At 45.3% G+C, this 19,762-nt stretch overlaps 1 protein-coding gene across 1 annotated transcript; it reads right to left on the minus strand.

Annotated features, from left to right (window-relative positions):
- Nucleotides 1-17,618: 17,618 nt before the first annotated feature.
- LOC125548476 (3'-5' exonuclease-like) lies at nucleotides 17,619-18,871 on the minus strand. The gene has a single exon (XM_048712063.2). It carries the CDS (start codon nucleotides 18,713-18,715, stop codon nucleotides 18,122-18,124), a length of 594 nt encoding a protein of 197 aa, XP_048568020.1. The 5' UTR covers nucleotides 18,716-18,871; the 3' UTR covers nucleotides 17,619-18,121.
- Nucleotides 18,872-19,762: the final 891 nt, after the last annotated feature.

A 19,762-nucleotide genomic window follows, 5' to 3' on the forward strand; every position in this document is an offset into this window, starting at 1 on the left:
ACCTCTCTTTCTTTATTACTTCTTATTAATTGCAACGATGACCAAAACTATGTTTGTCAACTCTCAACAACTTTTAATCATCATACTCTTTATATGTGAGCTCATTACTCTCCATAAGATCCATATGATCTCTTTTATTTCTGTTTATTCTTTCTCTTTTATTTTATTCACTCAAGATCATGGCAAAATAATCAAGCCCTTGACTCAACACTAATCTTTATTATATATAGCTCACGGACTCGATTACATAGAAGGATCATAAAGCAAAACTCACAACTAGATCATACTAAAAACTTTATTCTACTAGATCAAGACATTATCAAAAGGATCAAACTAGGAAAACGGTAAAGATAAAAGTTGTGATGGTGATATGATACCGGGGCACTCCCCCAAGCTTGGCAGTTGCCAAGGGGAGTGCCCATACCCATATACTCAGTTCTTCATTGTTGGTGAAGAAGTTGATGGTTTTGTTGATGGCGTAGGCTTGTCGTCCTTCTTCCAAGGCATAGGCTCGCCATCATAGAATGATGATCGAGTCTCCTGAAACCTCAAATCTGCAGCCAAACTCATCCTCTTGAATCTATACTCATACTCACAGTTTTGATTTTGCAGGTCATAGATCTGGGCTTGGAGGTGCTCGATTTTCTCATGAAGCTTGAAGATGGCCTCCCCAATGTCCTTGATGTCCAGCTTGTGGTTGTTGGTGAACTCCGTGATCATAATGTGATTGGAATCGAGTCCACGCTCCACCATCTCCTAACACTTGAAAACTTCTTGCTCCAATGCCTCGAACCTTGCCTCCGTGCTTCCGGTCTTCCTTGGTCCCTCAACATCACGGATGTGCAACAACCCCTCATGCATCTCAATGGTTTGAGGGTGTTGCAGCACTTCCGCGAGGTAGGGGTTGATGACCTTCTCGAAGAACTGGTCCTTGGGGGCACTTGAAGACGACATGACGACCTGGATCTGTCAGAAAAACAGCTCGAAACAAAGACAGGAGATTTTTGCGTGATACGGTGGTCAAAACCTTTGGGAGATTATATAATGAATTTTTACCGACCAAAATACGTGTCGTGTAAGAAAACGGAGTCCGGAGAGCACACGAGGTGCCCACGAGGTAGGGGGCGCGCCCTCCACCCTCGTGGAGCCCTCGTGTCCTTCCCGGACTGCTTCTTATTTTTCTATTTTTCTAAATATTCCAAAACGGAAGAAAATTGCCATTAGAACTGTTTTGGAGTCGGTTTACTTACCGTACCACATACCTATTCCTTTCCGGAGTCTGAAATGTTCCGGAAAGTGTACTTTATGTATTCCTCCAGGGTTACGATTTCAATAACATTGGTTTCAACATTTATAGGATTACCTGAGATATAATGTTTGATTCTTTGACCGTTCACCACCTTCGGATTTGTGCCTTCGAAGTTGTTGATTTTTATGCCACCGGAAGGATAGACCTCCTCGATAACGTAAGGACCTTCCCATTTAGAGAGAAGTTTTCCTGCAAAAAATCTTAAACGAGAGTTGTATAATAATACATAATCACCTACATTAAACTCACGCTTTTGTATTCTTTTGTCATGCCATCTTTTGACTTTTTCTTTAAACAACTTGGCATTTTCATAGGCTTGGGTTCTCCATTCATCAAGTGAGCTAATGTCAAATAACCTATTCTCACCGGCAAGTTTGAAATCATAGTTGAGCTCTTTAATAGCCCAATAAACCTTATGTTCTAGTTCGAGAGGTAAGAGACATGCTTTTCCATAAACCATTTTATACAGAGACATACCCATAGGATTTTTATATGCAGTTCTATAGGCCCATAATGCATCATCAAGTTTCTTGGACCAATTTTTTCTAGATCTATTAACAGTCTTTTGCAAAATTAATTTGAGTTCTCTATTACTCAATTCTACTTGACCACTAGACTGTGGGTGATAAGGAGAGGCAATTCTATGATTAACATCATATTTAGCAAGCATTTTACGGAAAGCACCATGAATAAAATGTGAACCACCATCAGTCATTAAATATCTAGGGACTCCAAAACTTGGAAAAATAACTTCTTTAAGCATCTTAATAGAGGTGTTATGATCAGCACTACTAGTTGGAATAGCTTCTACCCACTTAGTAACGTAATCAACAACAACTAAAATATGTGTATATCCATTAGAGGCAGGAAAAGGTCCCATATAATCAAAGCCCCAAACATCAAATGGTTCAATAACAAGTAAATAATTCATAGGCATTTCTTGACGTCTACTAATATTACCAATTCTTTGACATTCATCACAAGACAAGACAAACTTACTGGCATCCTTGAAGAGAGTAGGCCAATAAAAACCGGATTGCAATACCTTATGTGCAGTTCTATCTCCAGCGTGGTGTCCTCCATAAGCTTCGGAGTGACACTTGCGTAGGATCTGTTCCTATTCATGATCAGGTACACAACGTCTAATAACACCATCTACTCCTTCTTTATAAAGATGTGGGTCATCCCAAAAGTAATGTCTCAAATCATAGAAGAACTTTTTTTTGTTGGTATGTGAAACTAGGTGGTATAAATTTAGCAACAATATAATTAGCATAATCAGCATACCATGGAGCAGTACAAGAAGCATTTATGACATTTAACTGTTCATCAGGAAAGCTATCATCAATTGGTAGTGGGTCATCAAGAACATTCTCTAGCCTAGACAAGTTGTCTGCAATGGGGTTCTCAGCTCCCTTTCTATCAATAATATGCAAATCAAATTCTTGTAGCAAGAGAACCCATCTAATAAGTCTAGGTTTAGCATCTTTCTTTTCCATAAGGTATTTAATAGCAGCATGATCCGTGTGAATAGTTACTTTAGAATCAACAATATAAGGTCTGAACTTATCACAAGCAATTACAACTGCTAAGAATTCTTTTTCAGTAGTTGCATAATTTCTCTGAGCATTGTCTAGAGTTTTACTAGCATATTGAATAACATTTAATTTCTTATCAACTCTTTGCCCTAGAACAGCACCTACAACATAATCACTAGCATCACACATAATTTCAAAGGGTAAATTCCAATCAGGTGGCTGAACAATAGGTGCAGATATCAATGCTTTCTTAAGTATTTCAAATGCTTCTACGCAATCATCATCAAAAATAAATGGTATATCTTTTTGTAATAAATAAGTCAGAGGCCGAGAAATTTTTGAGAAGTCCTTAATGAACCTCCTATAAAAACCAGCATGACCAAGGAAACTTCTTATACCTTTGATGTCCTTGGGACATGGCATCTTTTCAATAGCATCAACCTTGGCTTTATCAACTCCAATACCTCTTTCAGAAACTTTATGCCCCAAGACAATACCTTCATTAACCATAAAGTGGCACTTCTCCCAATTCAAGACAAGGTTAGTTTCTTCACATCTCTGCAAAACTCGATCAAGGTTGCTCAAGCAATCATCAAAAGAGGATCCATAGACGGAGAAATCATCCATGAAAACCTCACGAATCTTTCCACAAAAGTCAGAGAATATAGTCATCATGCATCTTTGGAAGGTAGTAGGTGCATTACATAAACCAAAAGGCATATGTCTATAAGCAAAAGTACCGAACGGGCAAGTAAAAGTGGTCTTAGATTGATCATCAGCTGACACAGGTATTTGAGAGAAACCAGAATAACCATCTAGAAAGCAAAAATGTGTATGTTTGGATAATCTTTCTAGCATTTGATCAATAAAAGGTAAGGGGTAATGATATTTTTTAGTAGCCTTATTTAATTTGCGGAAATCAATTACCATCCTATAACTTGTAATAATTCTTTGAGGAATCAATTCATCTTTATCATTAGGAACGACAGTAATACCTCCCTTTTTAGGGACACAATGGACAGGACTTGCCCACTGACTATCAGCAACGGGATAAATAATACCTGCCTCCAGAAGTTTTAGTATTTCCTTTCTTACCACTTCTTTCATCTTACGATTCAGCTGTCGTTGGTGATCACAAACTGGTTTGGCATCTTTCTCCAAATTTATTTTATGTTGACATAGACTGGGACTAATTCCCTTAAGATCATCAAGAGTATATCCAATAGCAGCTCGGTGCTTCCTCGGAGTTTTCAATAATCTCTCTTCTTCATGCTCTGAAAGGTTAGCACTAATAATAACATGATATATCTTCTTTTCATCAAGATAAGCATATTTAAGAGTATCAGGTAACCGTTTGAGCTCAAACACGGGATCACCCTTGGGTGGAGGAGGATCCCCTAGGATTTCAACAGGCAAATTGTGTTTCAGGATGGGTTCCTGTTTAAAGAATACTTCATCTATTTCCCTTCTTTCATTCATAAACATATCATTTTCATGGTCTAGCAAATATTGTTCTAAAGGATCACTAGGAGGTACGACAATAGAAGCAAGACCAATAATTTCATCTTTACTAGGCAATTCCTCTTCACGGTGTTGTCTACGAAATTTAGAGAAATTAAATTCATGAGACATATCACCTAAACCAATAGTAACAACATCCTTTTCGCAATCTATCTTAGCATTAACTGTGTTCAAGAAGGGTCTACCAAATATTATGGGACAAAAGCTATCTTGTGGGGAACAAAGAACAAGAAAATCAGCAGGATAATTGGTTTTCCCACACAAGACTTCAACATCTCTAACAATTCCAATTGGTGAAATAGTATCTCTATTGGCAAGTCTAATTGTGACATCAATATCTTCTATCTCAGCAGGTGCAATATCCTGCATAATTTCTTTGTATAAGTCATGAGGTATAGCACTAGAACTGGCACCCATATCGCATAAGCCATGATAACAATGATCTCCTATTTTAACAGAAATAACAGGCATGCCTACCACAGGTCTATGTTTATCTTTAGCACAAGGTTTAGCAATTCTAGCAGTTTCATCACGGAAATGAATAACATGCCCATCAATATTATCAGATAAGAGATCTTTAACAATAGCAATATTAGGTTCAACTTTAATTTGCTCAGGAGGTGTATAGGTTCTAATATTGCTTTTACAAACCACAGTTCAAGCTTTAGCATGATCTTTTATCCTAATAGGAAAAGGTGGTTTCTCAACATAAGCAGTAGGAACAATAGGATCATTATAAGTGACAGTCTTTTCTTCAACTTCAATAGGTGCAGATACTTTTACTTCTATGGGAGCATGATATTTAAACCACTTCTTCTTAGGGAGATCGATATGAGCAGCAAAAGATTCACAGAAAGAGGCTACTATCTCAGAATCAAGTCCATATTTAGTGATAAATTTATGGAAAACATCGGTATCCATAAAAGATTTAACACAAACATACTTAGGTGTCATACCTGACTCCTTACCTTCGTCGAGGTCCCAATCTTCAGAGTTGCATTTAATTATTTCCAATAAATCCCATTTGAATTCAATAGTCTTCATCATAAAAGAGCTAGCACAAGAAGTATCGAGCATGGTGCGATTGTTATCAGAAAGCCGAGCATAAAAATTTTGAATAATCATTTCTCTTGAGAGCTCATGATTGGGGCATGAATATAACATCGATTTAAGCCTCCCCCAAGCTTGAGCGATGCTTTCTCCTTCGCGAGGCCAGAAATTATATATATAATTCTGATCATGATGAACAAGATGCATAGGATAAATCTTCTGATGAAATTCCAGTTTCAATCGTTTGTAGTTCCATGACCCCGTATCATCACATAGCTTATACCATGTCAATGCATCTCCCTTCAAAGATAAAGGGAAGACCTTCTTCTTAATAACATCTCCGGGCACACCTGCAAGCTTAAATAATCCACAAACTTCATCCACATATATTAGGTGCTCATCAGGATGCTTTGTTCCATCTCCTACAAAAGGATTAGCTAGCAGTTTTTCTAACATACCCGAAGGAATTTCAAAGCAGACATTTTCATTTTCAATAGGTTCAGTAGGTTGAGGAGCAACTCTTTGCTCTAATGGTCGGGGTGAAGATACCCCGAACAAAAACAAGCCCCTCAGAGGATTACTTTCCCTAGTAACAAGTGACGGTGAATTTCAGCACACTATATAAATTTTTCCTTACCAAATTCCACCTACCAATAACGCTTCACTCCCCGGCAACGGCGCCAGAAAAGAGTCTTGATGACCCATAAGTATAGGGGATCTATCGTAGTCCTTTTGATAAGTAAGAGCGTCGAACCCAACGAGGAGCAGAAGGAAATGATAAGCGGTTTCCAGTAAGGTATTCTCTACAAGCACTGAAATTGTAGGTAACAGATAGTTTTGTGATAAGATAATTGGTAACGAGCAACAAGTACCAAAAGTAAATAAAGTGCAGCAAGGTGGCCCAATCCTTTTTGTAGCAAAGGACAAGCCTGGACAAACTCTTATATGATGTAAAGCGCTCCCGAGGACACATGGGAATATCGTCAAGCTAGTTTTCATCACGTTCATATGATCCGCGTTCGATACTTTGATAATTTGGTATGTGGGTGGACCAGTGCTTGGGTGTTGTCCTTACTTGGACAAGCATCCCACTTATGATTAACCTCTATTGCAAGCATCCGCAACTACAACAAAAGTATTAAGGTAAACATAACCATAGCATGAAACATGTGGATCCAAATCAGCCCCTTACGAAGCAACGGATAAACTAGGGTTTAAGCTTCTGTCACTCTAGCAACCCATCATCTACTTATTACTTCCCAATGCCTTCCTCTAGGCCCAAATAATGGTGAAGTGTCATGCAGTCGACGTTCACATAACACCACTAGAGGAGAGACAACATACATCTCATCAAAATATCGAACGAATACCAAATTCACATGACTACTAATAGCAAGACTTCTCCCATGTCCTCAGGAACAAACGAAACTACTCACAAAGCATATTCATGTTCATAATCAGAGGGGTATTAATATGCATATAGGATCTGAACATATGATCTTCCACCAAGTAAACCAACTAGCATCAACTACAAGGAGTAATTAATACTACTAGCAACCCACAGGTACCAATCCCGGACTTAGAGACAAGAATTGGATACAAGAGATGAACTAGGGTTTGAGAGGAGATGGTGCTGGTGAAGATGTTGATGGAGATTGACCCCCTCCCGATGAGAGGATCATTGGTGATGACGATGGCGATGATTTCCCCCTCCCGGAGAGAAGTTTCCCCGGCAGAACAGCTCCGCCGGAGCCCTAGATTGGTTCCGCCAAGGTTCCACCTCGTGGCGGCGGAGTCTCGTCCGGAAAGATGGCTTATGATTTTTTTTCCTCATCAAAAGACTCCATATAGCATAAGATGGGCATCGGAGGGCCACCAGGGGGGCACGAGGTAGGGGGCGTGCCCCCCACCCTCGTGGGCAGGGTGTGGCCCCCCTCTGGAACTTCTTGCGCTCATTATTTATTATATATTCTGAAAATGACTTCCGTGAAGTTTCAGGACTTTTGGAGCTATGCAAAATAGGTCTCTAATATTTTCTCCTTTTCCAGTCCAGGATCCCAGCTGCCGGCATTCTCCCTCTTTATGTAAACCTTGTAAAATAAGAGAGAATAGGCATAAGTATTGTGACATAATGTGTAATAACAACCCATAATGCAATAAATATCAATATAAAAGCATGATGCAAAATGGACGTATCACCTCCCATGTTGCCGAAGTCTCTGGGCTGAGGCAGAGGCTGGAGCGGACCGAGAACGAGCTCGGTGAGGTTAAGGTTCGGCTCCAGGAGAAGCAAGGTGAGTGATGACTTGCTGTGTGTTTTAGAAAGGATGGGCGTTGTATATTGACCATTGTGTCGTAATATGTGTGGGAACCGAGACCGAGGTCGAGGCCCTGAAGAAGGCCCTGGGCGAGGCCGAGGAGAAGGCTCTCCAGCAGCAAGCCACCCGTAAGAAGTCCAAGGCCCGGGTCAAAGAGATCCAACAGGAGCTCCAGGATGCGGTCAAGAAGTGCGAGGCCTTGGAGCATGATGCGTCGGTTCAAGGGACCGAACTCGCCAGAGCTTGTCAGAGCGCAGAGACCGCACGGAATGAGGCCCAGGCTGCCCTCCAGGAGATCCAGGAGGCCAAGAAGATCACGGCGGGTAAGGAATTTAAGATGCAAAGCAAGTATGCGGAGAAGCAGTACCTTTTACTAACCCGGGTTCGGAGTTCCCCAGGAGCATTTGCGGATTTACCATGCTGTGTATCAGAGGTCGCGGAGTTCTACCGAGCCGAAGGAGGGGGTTCTATGGAGAAGCTATTCTGGTCGCAGTATGCGGTGCCAGAGCATCCCGTATCCTTCACCGATCAGCTGAAACAGCTGGTGGAGCTGCATAGGGTGGCCGAACTAGCCATGAGGGATTTCATAATCCGGCTATGGCCATCCGAAGCTATGCCAAGCAGCTACTTTGGACTCGTGAGGCGGATCGTGAACGCCTATCCTCAGCTGGATGTCATCAAGCACTCGGCCTGCATTGAAGGTGCGCGCATGGCCTTCGCCCGTTGCAAGATGTGGTGAGCAAAGATGGACGCCGTCGAGGTGACCAGAGGGCCGCCGGAGGGCAAGGAACACCACACACCCGAACGGTATTTTGCGAATGTCCTGGAGGGTTCTCGCCTTGCGGCCGCACAATGCTCGCAGGACATTGTATTTGAATAAATGTATTTGTGTTACCTTTGCCTTTTATTAGAAGAACAAAGCCTGTTTTGTAATGTAATGTTGTTATGCTTTGAATTGTTTCCTCCTGTGCGGCCGTATTGTATGTAATCTGAGGGTTGGCCAGTCGTCGGCTTCTGCCCTCACGTAGGTAGTACGGAGGTGTTCGGGATGGAATCTAAACAATCTTGATCCAATTATATGGTCCTTGAAGGAGTTGTTTAGCACAACGAACAAGGCAATCAGACTGTACGACTTAAACGCCCTCACTTAGCCATAGGAGTTTTATAATAAAGCGTAGGTGCGGCCCCTGGTTCGAACAAGGGTGCTGTCAACATCTGATCGGGAAGTGCCGATCTTTCGCATAATGCGGAAAAAATCTCCAGCGATTTGTGACCCTCGAACAGCTGACCAGCTCTCGCCGTACCATCACAGTCAGTTTTCGGCTTTCTCTACTGAGGTGCTCATCTGGTCAAGGCCAGGGCACAATCGCAGTAGTTCTCCCTTTACTACCCTAGCCGATTTAGCGAAACGTAGGGTAGCAAGCACAAGAGCCGGGCAACCCAACTATTGACCAAAGACATGATTCGGAGCTAATGCATATAATTCTAAATTCAGGTTGTCGAACTTATCTTTAGGGATTGTTCGAACTTTGTTGCCGTATCGTGGGGCGATGGGGAGCCCCTGGCAAATATGAAATGTACCAGAGTGTATGGCCGCTAAGTAATATAAAGGAAAACAGAGGGAGAACAGAGATAGGGTTCGGAGCCCTTGAACTTGGATCATGAACTGTTTCCCTTGTAATTGGGTTAATGCGTCCAAGCGCATTGGTACAAAATAATGCAACAAGCAACCGGCTATTTGACATGCCATACCCGAAGGCGGACTGCATGTGGGTCCTGAAAAACGGTTAGCCTCTAGGGCTTCCCATGTACGCATGTGCTCCGTGTCAATCCGGTGTGTTTGTCCTTTGACGGGATCGTTAATCAGGCCGTCGAAGGAGGCCCCCATAGGAGAAACCTGAAACAAGGGAAAAGAATATAGTAAAGTTATATGTGTGTCCAGGATCGGTCTGGCCGAACCGTGGATCCCGGGATAGCTTGTGCCTCCTTCGATGCCCATGGAATTTTGAGTGCGTAGTTATGGACGCGTGGTATGAATGCCACTACCTCATCGGGATTGGGACGGAGGCTGAATTGCTAATCAAGCTCTTGACGAGCCATGTTGTCCTGTTGCAGTATAGTCTGGACCATCTTAATGATGTCCAGGGGCTCGGCAGCCAGACTATGATGCTGCTTGAGAAAGCCGCTTTGTACCTCTGCTGCTAGGGCGGCGGTGTGCTCCTCTGTCCGAAGGGAGCGTTCTGTGTTTCCGTTGACTGTTATGACGCCGCGCGGACCGGGCATCTTCGGCCTGAGATAATCATAGTGTGGCACCGCGTTGAATCTAGCAAATGCGGCTCGTCCGAGTAGTGCGTGGTAGCCGCTGCGGAAGGGGACGATATCGAAGATTAACTCCTCACTTCAGAAGTTGTCCGGGGAACCGAAGACCACCTCCAGCGTGCTTGAGCCCGTGAAGCGGGCCTCAATGCCTGGTATGACTCCTTTAAAGGTAGTCTTTGTGGGTTTGATTCGTGAGGGATTAATGCCCATCTTTCGCATTGTATCCTGATAGAGCAGGTTGAGGCTGCTACCTCTGTCCATTAGGACTCGTGTTAGGTGAAATCCGTCGATGATTGGGTCGACGACCAGTGCGGCTGAACCGCCATGCCGGATACTAGTTGGGTGATCTCGACGGTCGAAGGTGATCGGGAACGACGACCACGGATGGAATTTTGGGGCGACTGGCTCTACCGTGTATACGTCCCTAAGTGCTCGCTTGCGCTCCCTTATGGGGATGTGTGTAGCGTATATCATGTTCACCGTTTTGACTTGAGGGGGAAATTTCTTCTGCCCTCTGGTGTTCGGCTGTCGGGGCTCTTCGTCCTCATCCTCACTTTGTGATCCCTTTTCTTTGTTTTCGGCATTTAACTTGCCAGCCTTTTTGAAAACCCAACAGTCTCTGTTGGTGTGATTGGCTTATTTGTCTGGGGTACCATGTATCTGGCATGGACGATCGAGTATGCAATCCAGGATGGATGGTCCCTCGCTGCTCCTTTTGTAGGGCTTCTTTCGCTGTCCGGACTTGGAGCCGCTGAATCCGGCGTTAACGGTGGTGTCATCGGTGTTGTCGCCATTGCTTCGGCGTTTGTGTCTATTGCGCCAGATCTTTCCGGAGCTGTTCTTGGCCTCGAAGGGGCCTGTCTCGCTGGCTGTGTTTTTGCTATGAGCCAGCCAGCTGTCCTCACCAGCGCAAAAGCGGGTCATGAGTGTCGTAAGGGCTGCCATGGACTTCGGCTTTTCTTGGCCGAGGTGGCGTGCTAGCCATTCGTAACGGATGTTGTGTTTAAAGGCCGCTAGGGCTTCGGCATCCGGACAGTCAACGATCTGGTTCTTTTTGGTTAGGAACCTAGTCCAGAATTTTATGGCTGATTCTCCAGGTTGTTGAACTATGTGGCTTAAGTCATCGACATCGGGTGGACGGACATATGTACCTTGGAAGTTGTCAAGAAAGGCCTCTTCCAAGTCCTCCCAGCTGCTGATGGAATTCTCGGGCAGGCTATTCAACCAGTGTCTAGCTGGCCCTTTGAGTTTCAGTGGGAGGTATTTGATGGCGTGGAGGTCGTCTCCACGGGCCATGTGGATGTGGAGAATAAAGTCCTCAATTACTGCGGGGGCGGTTGTTCCGTCGTATGATTCAATATTGACGGGTTTGAACCCCTCGGGGAATTCTTGATCCAGCACCTCATCTGTGAAGCAGAGAGGGTGTGCGGCGCCTCTATATCGGGCCGCATCACGGCGCACCTCTGATGGAGTGCATCTGTGGTTATCGGCCCAGGTGTGACTAGGTTTGTCACGCCTGAATAGGTAGTCGTCATCCCGAGTCGGGAAGCGTCCTCGCGCTCCGTAGATTGATCTGGTGTGTTCTGCTCTACTGTCCAGCTCCTGCCGAAGGTCGTATGTATGGTCCCGAGCTGTTTTGTCCCTGTTTTTGCGAGGTGGTGGGGCGGGCTGTTATTCGGCCTGAGTTGTCGTTTTATCCCGACCGCGGGGTGGTCGGTCCGCCGCACTATCCCGACCGCGTGGTGGTCGGTCCGCATTGCGTGGGGGAGGCATGGGATTTGGTGCTTCCTCATCGAACTGAGGTAGCAGTCTACGCTTTGGGTAACTCTTGGCTGGGCGCTTGAGGCCATATTCTTCGGCTGCCAGGACATCAGTCCACCTATCAATGAGCAGGTCTTGATCAGCTTGAAGCTGCTGCTGCTTTTTCTTCGGGCTTCTTGCAGTGGCTATTAGCTGGCGCTTGAAGCGCTCCTGCTCGAGGGGTGCCTCAGGCACGATGAAGTCCTCATTGCCGAGGCTCTCATCATCCTCGGAGACTGGACGATAACTATCATCGTCTGGGTCATTGGGCATGGTCTGATTATCAGGGTTATCTTTCTCGTTGTCTTGTTCCTCTTGTTCGGATGCAGCCCCGATAGGGTCTTCATTGTTTTCATCGTCGCCCGGAGTAATATTCTCCCCAGTGCCAGTATTTCCGTCATTTGAGCGACGAGGCTTAGAGCGGCGTTTAGGGCGCCGGCGCTTGGACTGTGTCTCAGAAGGTTTATTCGCAACTGGATATCCTTTGTCATCGTCGCTAGCTTTTTTAGGTGTGTTGACCATGTACACATCATACGAAGAGGTGGCCATCCAATGTCCAGTAAATGGCAGGTTTTGGCCTTGCTCATGGTCGGCATCGTCGTCCATACCGTCGATATCTTCGGAGTCGTAATTGAGCACGTCGGTTAAGTCATCGACAGCGGCTATGAAGTGGGTGGCGGGTGGGAAACAAAGTTTCCCATCGTCAGCCTCTGGCTCAAACCGAACATAGTTTGGCTGTGAGTCCTTTTCCAAGGACAAGTTCTTTTAAGAGTTTAGCACATCACCCAAAGGTGAGTGCTGGAAGAAGTCTGTGGTGCTAAATTCGAAAATCGATAACTCATCCAGCTCGGTCTCCGCAGGCGTACATGGTCCGGAACTTATAGCCGGAGACGAACCTGGAGTTCCATTGACGCGGATATTGCGACGTGCCGAGTCCGTGTGCGGCTCCAACGACGCAGTCTCTGTGGCTTCGGACACCACGATCTGCTCTAGTTCTAAGGCCGTTGCAGCAACAGGGACCATCTCCTGGATGTGATCTGAGGACAGATTTAAGTCATGTTCCTCGGAGCGAGGGGGAGAGATTGTCGCGGTCTCAAATCCATTGAAGATCAAGTCTCCACGGATATCCGCGGCGTAGTTCAAGCTTCCAAATCTGACCTGGTGGCCAGGGGCGTAGCTATCGATCTGCTCGGACAGCGTCGCCATAGTCGATTGGAGGGGCCATCGAACCTTTCGTCGACGGCACACTGGAACTCTCAATGAAAGCACCAATGTCGGTGTCAAAACCGGCGGATCTCGGGTAGGGGGTCCCGAACTGTGCGTCTAGGATCTATGGTAACAGGAGATAGGGGACACAATGTTTACCCAGGTTCGGGCCCTCTCTATGGAGGTAATACCCTACGTCCTGCTTGATTGATATTGATGAATATGAGTGTTACAAGAGATGATCTACCACGAGATCGTAATGGCTAAACCCTAGAAGACTAGCCTGTATGACTATGGTAATGAGTATATCCTTTCCGGACTAACCCCTCCGGTTTATATAGACACCGGGGGGGATCTAGGGTTTACATAGAGTCGGTTACATGAGAAGGAATCTTCATAGCCGGTCACCAAGCTTGCCTTCCATGCCAAGGAGAGTCCAATCCGGACACAGGTACAGTCTTCGGTCTTCATATCTTCACAGCCCATTAGTCCGGCCCATGGATAACAGGCCGGACGCCCGAGGACCCCTTAGTCCAGGACTCCCTCAAATCTGTTACAAGGTGCGAAGTTGAGTAAACTCAAAACCCAACCACGGCAGAATATATAGAGAGAATGAAAGTCATTCCCTATGCCTCAGGCATAGGTTCTATAAATTATGCTATGCTGTGTACCAGACCGATTGTGTACCTTATCATGAGTTTGGCAAGGGGGTACGATAGTGATCCAGGAGTGGATCATTGGACAGCGGTCAAAGTTATCCTTAGTTACCTAAGAGGACTAAGGAAATATTTCTCGGTTATGGAGGTGATAAAGAGTTCATCGTAAAGAGTTATGTCGATGCAATCTTTGACACTAATCCAGATGACTCTGAGTCTCGATCTGGATACATATTGAAAGTGGGAGAAATTAGCTAGAGTAGCTCTATGCAGAGCATTGTAGACATAGATATTTGCAAAATACATACAGATCTGAATGTGGCAGGCCCGGTGACTAAACATCTCTCACAAGCAAAACATGATCACACCTTAGTACTCTTTGGGTGTTAATCACATGGCGATGTGAACTAGATTACTGGCTCTAGTAAACCCTTCACGTGTTGGTCACATAGCGATGTGAGATATGGGTGTTAATCACATGGTGATGTGAATTATTGGTGTTAAATCACATGGTGATGTAAACTAGATTATTAACTCTAGTGCAAGTGGGAGACTGAAGGAAATATGCCCCAGAGGCAATAATAAAGTTGTTATTTATATTTCCTTATATCATGACAAATGTTTATTATTCATGCTAGAATTGTATTAATCGAAAACTCGATACATGTGTGGATACATAGACAAAACACAGTGTCCCTAGTAAGCCTCTACTAGACTAGCTCGTTAATCAAAGATGGTTAAGTTTCCTAGCCATTGACATGTGTTGTCATTTAATGAACGGGATCACATCATTAGGAGAATGATGTGATGGACAAGACCCATCCGTTAGCTTAGCATAATGATCATTAAAGTTTTATTGCTATTGCTTTCTTCCTGACTTATACATATTCCTTTTGACTTTGAGATTATGCAACTCCCGGATACCGGAGGAATACCTTGTGTGCTATCAAACGTCACAATGTAACTGGGTGATTATAAAGATGCTCTATAGGTATCTCCGAATGTGTTTGTTGGGTTGGCATAGGTCGAGATTAGGATTTGTCACTCCGAGTATCGGAGAGGTATCTCTGGGCCCTCTCTGTAATGCACATCATAATAAGCCTTGCAAGCAATATGACTAATGAGTTAGTTGCGGGATGATGCATTACTGAACGAGTAAAGAGACATGCCGGTAACAATATTGAAGTAGGTATGGAGATACCGACAATCGAATCTCGGGCAAGTAACATACCGATGACAAAGGGAATAACGTATGTTGTCATAACGGTTTGACCGATAAAGATCTTTGTAAAATATGTGGGAGCCAATATGATCATCTAGGTTCCGCTCTTGGTTATTGACCGGAGAGGTGTCTCGGTCATGTCTACATAGTTCTCGAACCCGTAGGGTCCGCACACTTAACGTTCGATGACAATTTGTATTATATGAGTTATGTGATTTGGTGACCGAATGTTGTTTGGAGTCCCGAATGAGACCACGGACATGAGGAGGAGTCTCGAAATGGTCTAGAGGTAAAGATTCATATATAGGACGATAGTATTTGGACACCGGAAGTGTTCCGGGGGTACCGGGTACGTATCGGGTCACTGGAAGGGGTTCCGGGCAACCCTCGACAAACTATATGGGCCTTAATGGGCGAAGAGGGAGACAGACCAGCCCCTAAGGGGCTGGTGCGCCCCTCCCATATGGGCTGGCCAAATTGGAGTAGAAAAGGGGAAGGAGGAAAGAAATAAGGGAACAGGATTCCCCCTTCCCCCTCTTCCCTTCCTACTCCGAATAGGAATATGAAAGGGGGAGGCCGAATTGGGAGGATCCCAAGTAGGATTCCTCCTACTTGGGGTGCCCCCTTGGCTGCCTCTCCTTCCCTCAAACCTATATATATGAGGGGGGCACCGCTAGAACACACATCAACAGTTGTTAGCCATGTCTGGCGCCCCCCCCCCTCCACAGTTTACGCCTCCGGCCATATTCACGTAGTGCTTAGGCGAAACCCTGCACGGATCACTTCACCATCACCATCGCCATGCCGTCGTGCTGACGAAACTCTCCCTCGGCACTTTGCTGGATCAAGAGTTCGAGGGACGTCATCGAGCTGAACGTGTGTAGAACTCGAAGGTGCCGTACGTTCGGTACTTGATCGGTTGAATCGAGAAGACGTTCGACTACATCAACCGCGTTAAACTAACGCTTCCGCTTTCGGTCTACGAGGGTACGTGGACACACACCCCCCTCTCGTTGTCATGCATCTCCTAGATAGATCTTGCGTGATCGTAGGAATTTTTTTGAAATTGCATGCTACGTTCCCCAACACAATCAATGAAGCCAAGCATAGCTAAAAACCCACGGGCTTTGTTCATCTTCAAAAGCGTCTCCTGTCCTCAACATTGGGTGATCTCAAAGACTCTGGCCCAAACACTTCTGCCACCACCTTTGCAAATTGTTTAACAAAAAAGATTGAAGTGCTCTCTGCCATTGCCAAGTTATCACAATGTGGCAGTAACCTTCTGCCCATTGTTGTGTCCAAGAAATCTGGCGCAATACCTCCTCTACTCGAAGGACTGATCATGTTGCTTCACACAATTGCAAATGTAAAGAAACAAATTCGAAGACATCCTAAACCGGTGTTGAAATTACCGCTCTGAATACATCGATTTGAACCAAAATTGTTGTGCATCGATCTAGTGTGAGCCTCTTGCCGATCTCTCCATAAGAAGTCATGAACATAAACGGAACCGCCATGCTTCAGTCTCTTCCTGTGCATCATCATGAACAAAGTAATATCTTCCTGCTCGGTCATGTCATATTACTCATCCGGCGAGGAATCATCCCAAAGAGAGGAGTCACATAAACGCATCTACAGTACAAGGCAAAATAGCTCGATGCCAGGATGATAAAAAGCTTAACACCTCTTATTTGACTTTTTCAATATTTTGAAATAAGAAAAAGATCTAAATATAAAATGCAAAGGTCGTCTTATTGAAAACCTTAATCATCACATCCCCTCTCTCCCACTTCACACGATCGGAACACATTGTTCTTATAGAGAGAAAGGCCCTTTCCCATCTTCTTAACCTGAAATGAAAGGGGTGCCCCGGGAAGAGATCCAATGGAGAATCTCTGTCATTAAACTACTTCTTCGTGCATGACAAAAAAGCGAGAAGGAATTTTGTTATCTTGTAGAAATCTGGCCGAACACCTTGTGTGCGAGGAGAAGGGAGTCGGCCGCCTGCTCGTCGAAGCCTAGATGGTTGCCGCATCAGGGCTAATGCGTACGAAGAGCCTCCTTAGTGTCGAGAGGTTGAGCTTGCGGCGAAAAATCGGCAACACCGTGATATTGACGTTAATGAGGACATTGGATACAACCAAAAATATTACATACATGCATATTTATGAGGTGATTTCTAACACAAACTATGCAATAATTTATTTATGTTATTTATGAGGTCGGACCGTACGCAAGCGGGAGCGGGGCTGCCCTTTTTGATTACTCAATCACTAAACAGTGAGGAGTTGGCTAAGGATGATCCTGGCAGCTATTTTTTCAGTACAAGGAATCATCATGCTAGCGTGTTCTTCTGGCCGTAGTAATTGATAAGAGTAATTTCTGACATGTATGCTATAGTCTGTACCAGTAGCTTAGTTAGTTATAGGGTATCAAATGAATAAGAGGAAAAATTGTAACTGACAATGTGGTATAAGTGGGCATCAGATATCAAATTATGATGCCAAATATTAAACAGAGCAAAATTCTATCTACGAAACTCTATGAACTGATAACTGTCAAACTTCAGAGCAAATGACTTGTCGGAAATCTGAAACATCCCATCAGTGATAACCGGAAGCAGCATGGACCTGGAGCACATAACTAGAAATAGTTGGCACTCCACCAAAACAAACATAGTTGAGCAGAATACACAAAACAGTATCGATCAGCACAAAAGGATTAATGCTCATGTCGTCAATTACAAATTGTGGTATGAGCAACAAATACCAAATTATGATACCAAATGCTAGGCAGATCGAAAAATTATAATGGCAACTTTAGAACAAAGGAGCTATTGAAAGTTTAGAACATCCGATCGGTGATAACTGAAAGCAGCCCTGACATTAACACAGAATTAAAAATAGTTATAGTTCACTAAAATTGCATAATGAGGCAGAATATTTCGCAGAGAGTTTCGATTGGCACAAAAGGGTCCATGCTCACGGCACCCAGTTGTAGGCGCGATCTTTTCCCTGCTCTGAAGTTAATCATCATCACCACCAATGTCTAATTCTTCCATCGCAGAATCACTCTCAAACCCTTGCCTAGCATTATGAAACGAAGAACTAGATCTAAACACAATAGTACGAGCTAGACTTAAGAATGCAAGTTTTCAGGACTCAGCCGCAGAAATCATCAACTCAGAGGTCGCCTGTGAGCAGCTTCCGGCCAACCTCGAAGGAGACGAAAGCGTCGATGCAGGCGTACTTGATCTGGTCGTAGGAGAGGCAGTAGGCGTCCCACGGGCCCATCCTCACCCTCTGTGGCTTCTGAAGGTTGGCTCCCATGACGGTGCGCGCCACGGCCTGCAGTCCGGCCTGGCGGAGCTCCGGCATTTGCATCCCCTCCGCCGCGAGGCCACGCAGGTCGACCGCGTTGGCCACCTCGAGGCTGTGGTCGTCGCTGAGCCGCTCGACGTCCTCCTGCACGCCGACGCCGACAAAGCGGAGGTTGGGGTCGGCGAGGAAGCCCGACAGAGCCTGGGGGACGAAGTCGGCGTGGAGGAGCTGGAAGATGAGGCAGCGGCGGCCGACGCAGAGCTGCAGGAGCGCGACGGGGTTCTGGGAGGGGCCGTAGCTGGGGCGCCACTCGACGTCGATCCCGACGACGAGGTCGCCGAGGACGGAGCGGATCTCCTGGAGCCAGCCCTCCACGGTCGCGCCGGAGTTGGTCACGGTGGTGACGATCACGTCCGGCCCGAAGGTCACGTCGGTGACGAAGGTGTCGGTGGCCATCGGATGATGGATCGCTCCTCGGTTCTGGGCTAGCTGGCGGGCTGGCGCTCCTTCCGCCCGCAGACGACCGAGGTCAAGAGGGGGTCAGAGCGAGGGAGAAGAAACAAACCGAAGGGCGATGGCGGATTGGCGGCGGGCGGGCGGGCGAGGGCAAGGACCAGCCTGACATTATATCTCAAAAGGAGAATATTAGAATAAACCCTCTTACTAGTTGGAAATCCCAAAAGAAAAGGGCAACTATTCGAGCGAGCGATCGTAGTGTTTTTGCAGGAAACGAATTGCCATAACCCCGGAGGCAGGAGGCAGATTCTCAAAAAAAAAACGGAGGCAATGGCAAGGCTATTTTTCAAAGGCTGGTTTCGAGTTTCGAGGGAACAAGAGGGGTTTTGTGAAGAATAGCGTTGGCAGGCTTTGCGCTCGTGCTTTTGGGTTACTAGCACTGTAGCTGGTCTACTGGCGAGAACAGGGCCTGACGCGTAGGAATCAAGCTGTCAGACGATATGTTTGACCCATCTGCTTCTGGCTGCAGGGCGGTCCTACCAGCCGTTAAGCTCCATCTTGTGCAGGTTGCCATGCCTGCCAACTAGACATAGAATCTGATATGCCAAGCTAATTACGAAGAGAGAGTAGTCTGATGATCCTGATAAGAAACGATCGATAGTGCTGCTACTTTGCCTCGGTACATATTGTTGGTTCCCTTCACCCACCCACAGTAACACGCCACTACAATTATACTTTGTAGTTTGCATGTACAGTTTCGTTAGCTTTTCCTTTCAATTTCATCATGCTATTACAGTTTCGGCCCGGTTTTTCTTATAAACGGGGTCAATTTGTTAAGGTTTTTGATCCGATTTTTTTTATAAACTGTATCACCACTCTGGCATTCTGGTCACTTTGAGTAATATATTCAGGTGTGGAAACTACCCCCCCCCCCCCCCCCATGATTCTCAAAAAAAAAAGTATATATGTTCCTATGATGTGTGTACTTCTATGTAGATTTTCTTTCGTACAATGGACTCGGGGCCTCAAGAAAGAATTCGATATAAA

The sequence above is a fragment of the Triticum urartu genome, chromosome 3A (genome assembly GCF_056163025.1).
Source record: "Triticum urartu cultivar PI428250 chromosome 3A, HENAU_Tu73, whole genome shotgun sequence".
Taxonomy (NCBI): domain Eukaryota; kingdom Viridiplantae; phylum Streptophyta; class Magnoliopsida; order Poales; family Poaceae; genus Triticum; species Triticum urartu.

What these genes read in the sequence shown, in the direction of transcription:
- LOC125548476 (XM_048712063.2), bottom strand. Translation starts at nt 18,715, where the DNA reads ATGGCCACCGACACCTTCGTCACCGACGTGACCTTCGGGCCGGACGTG.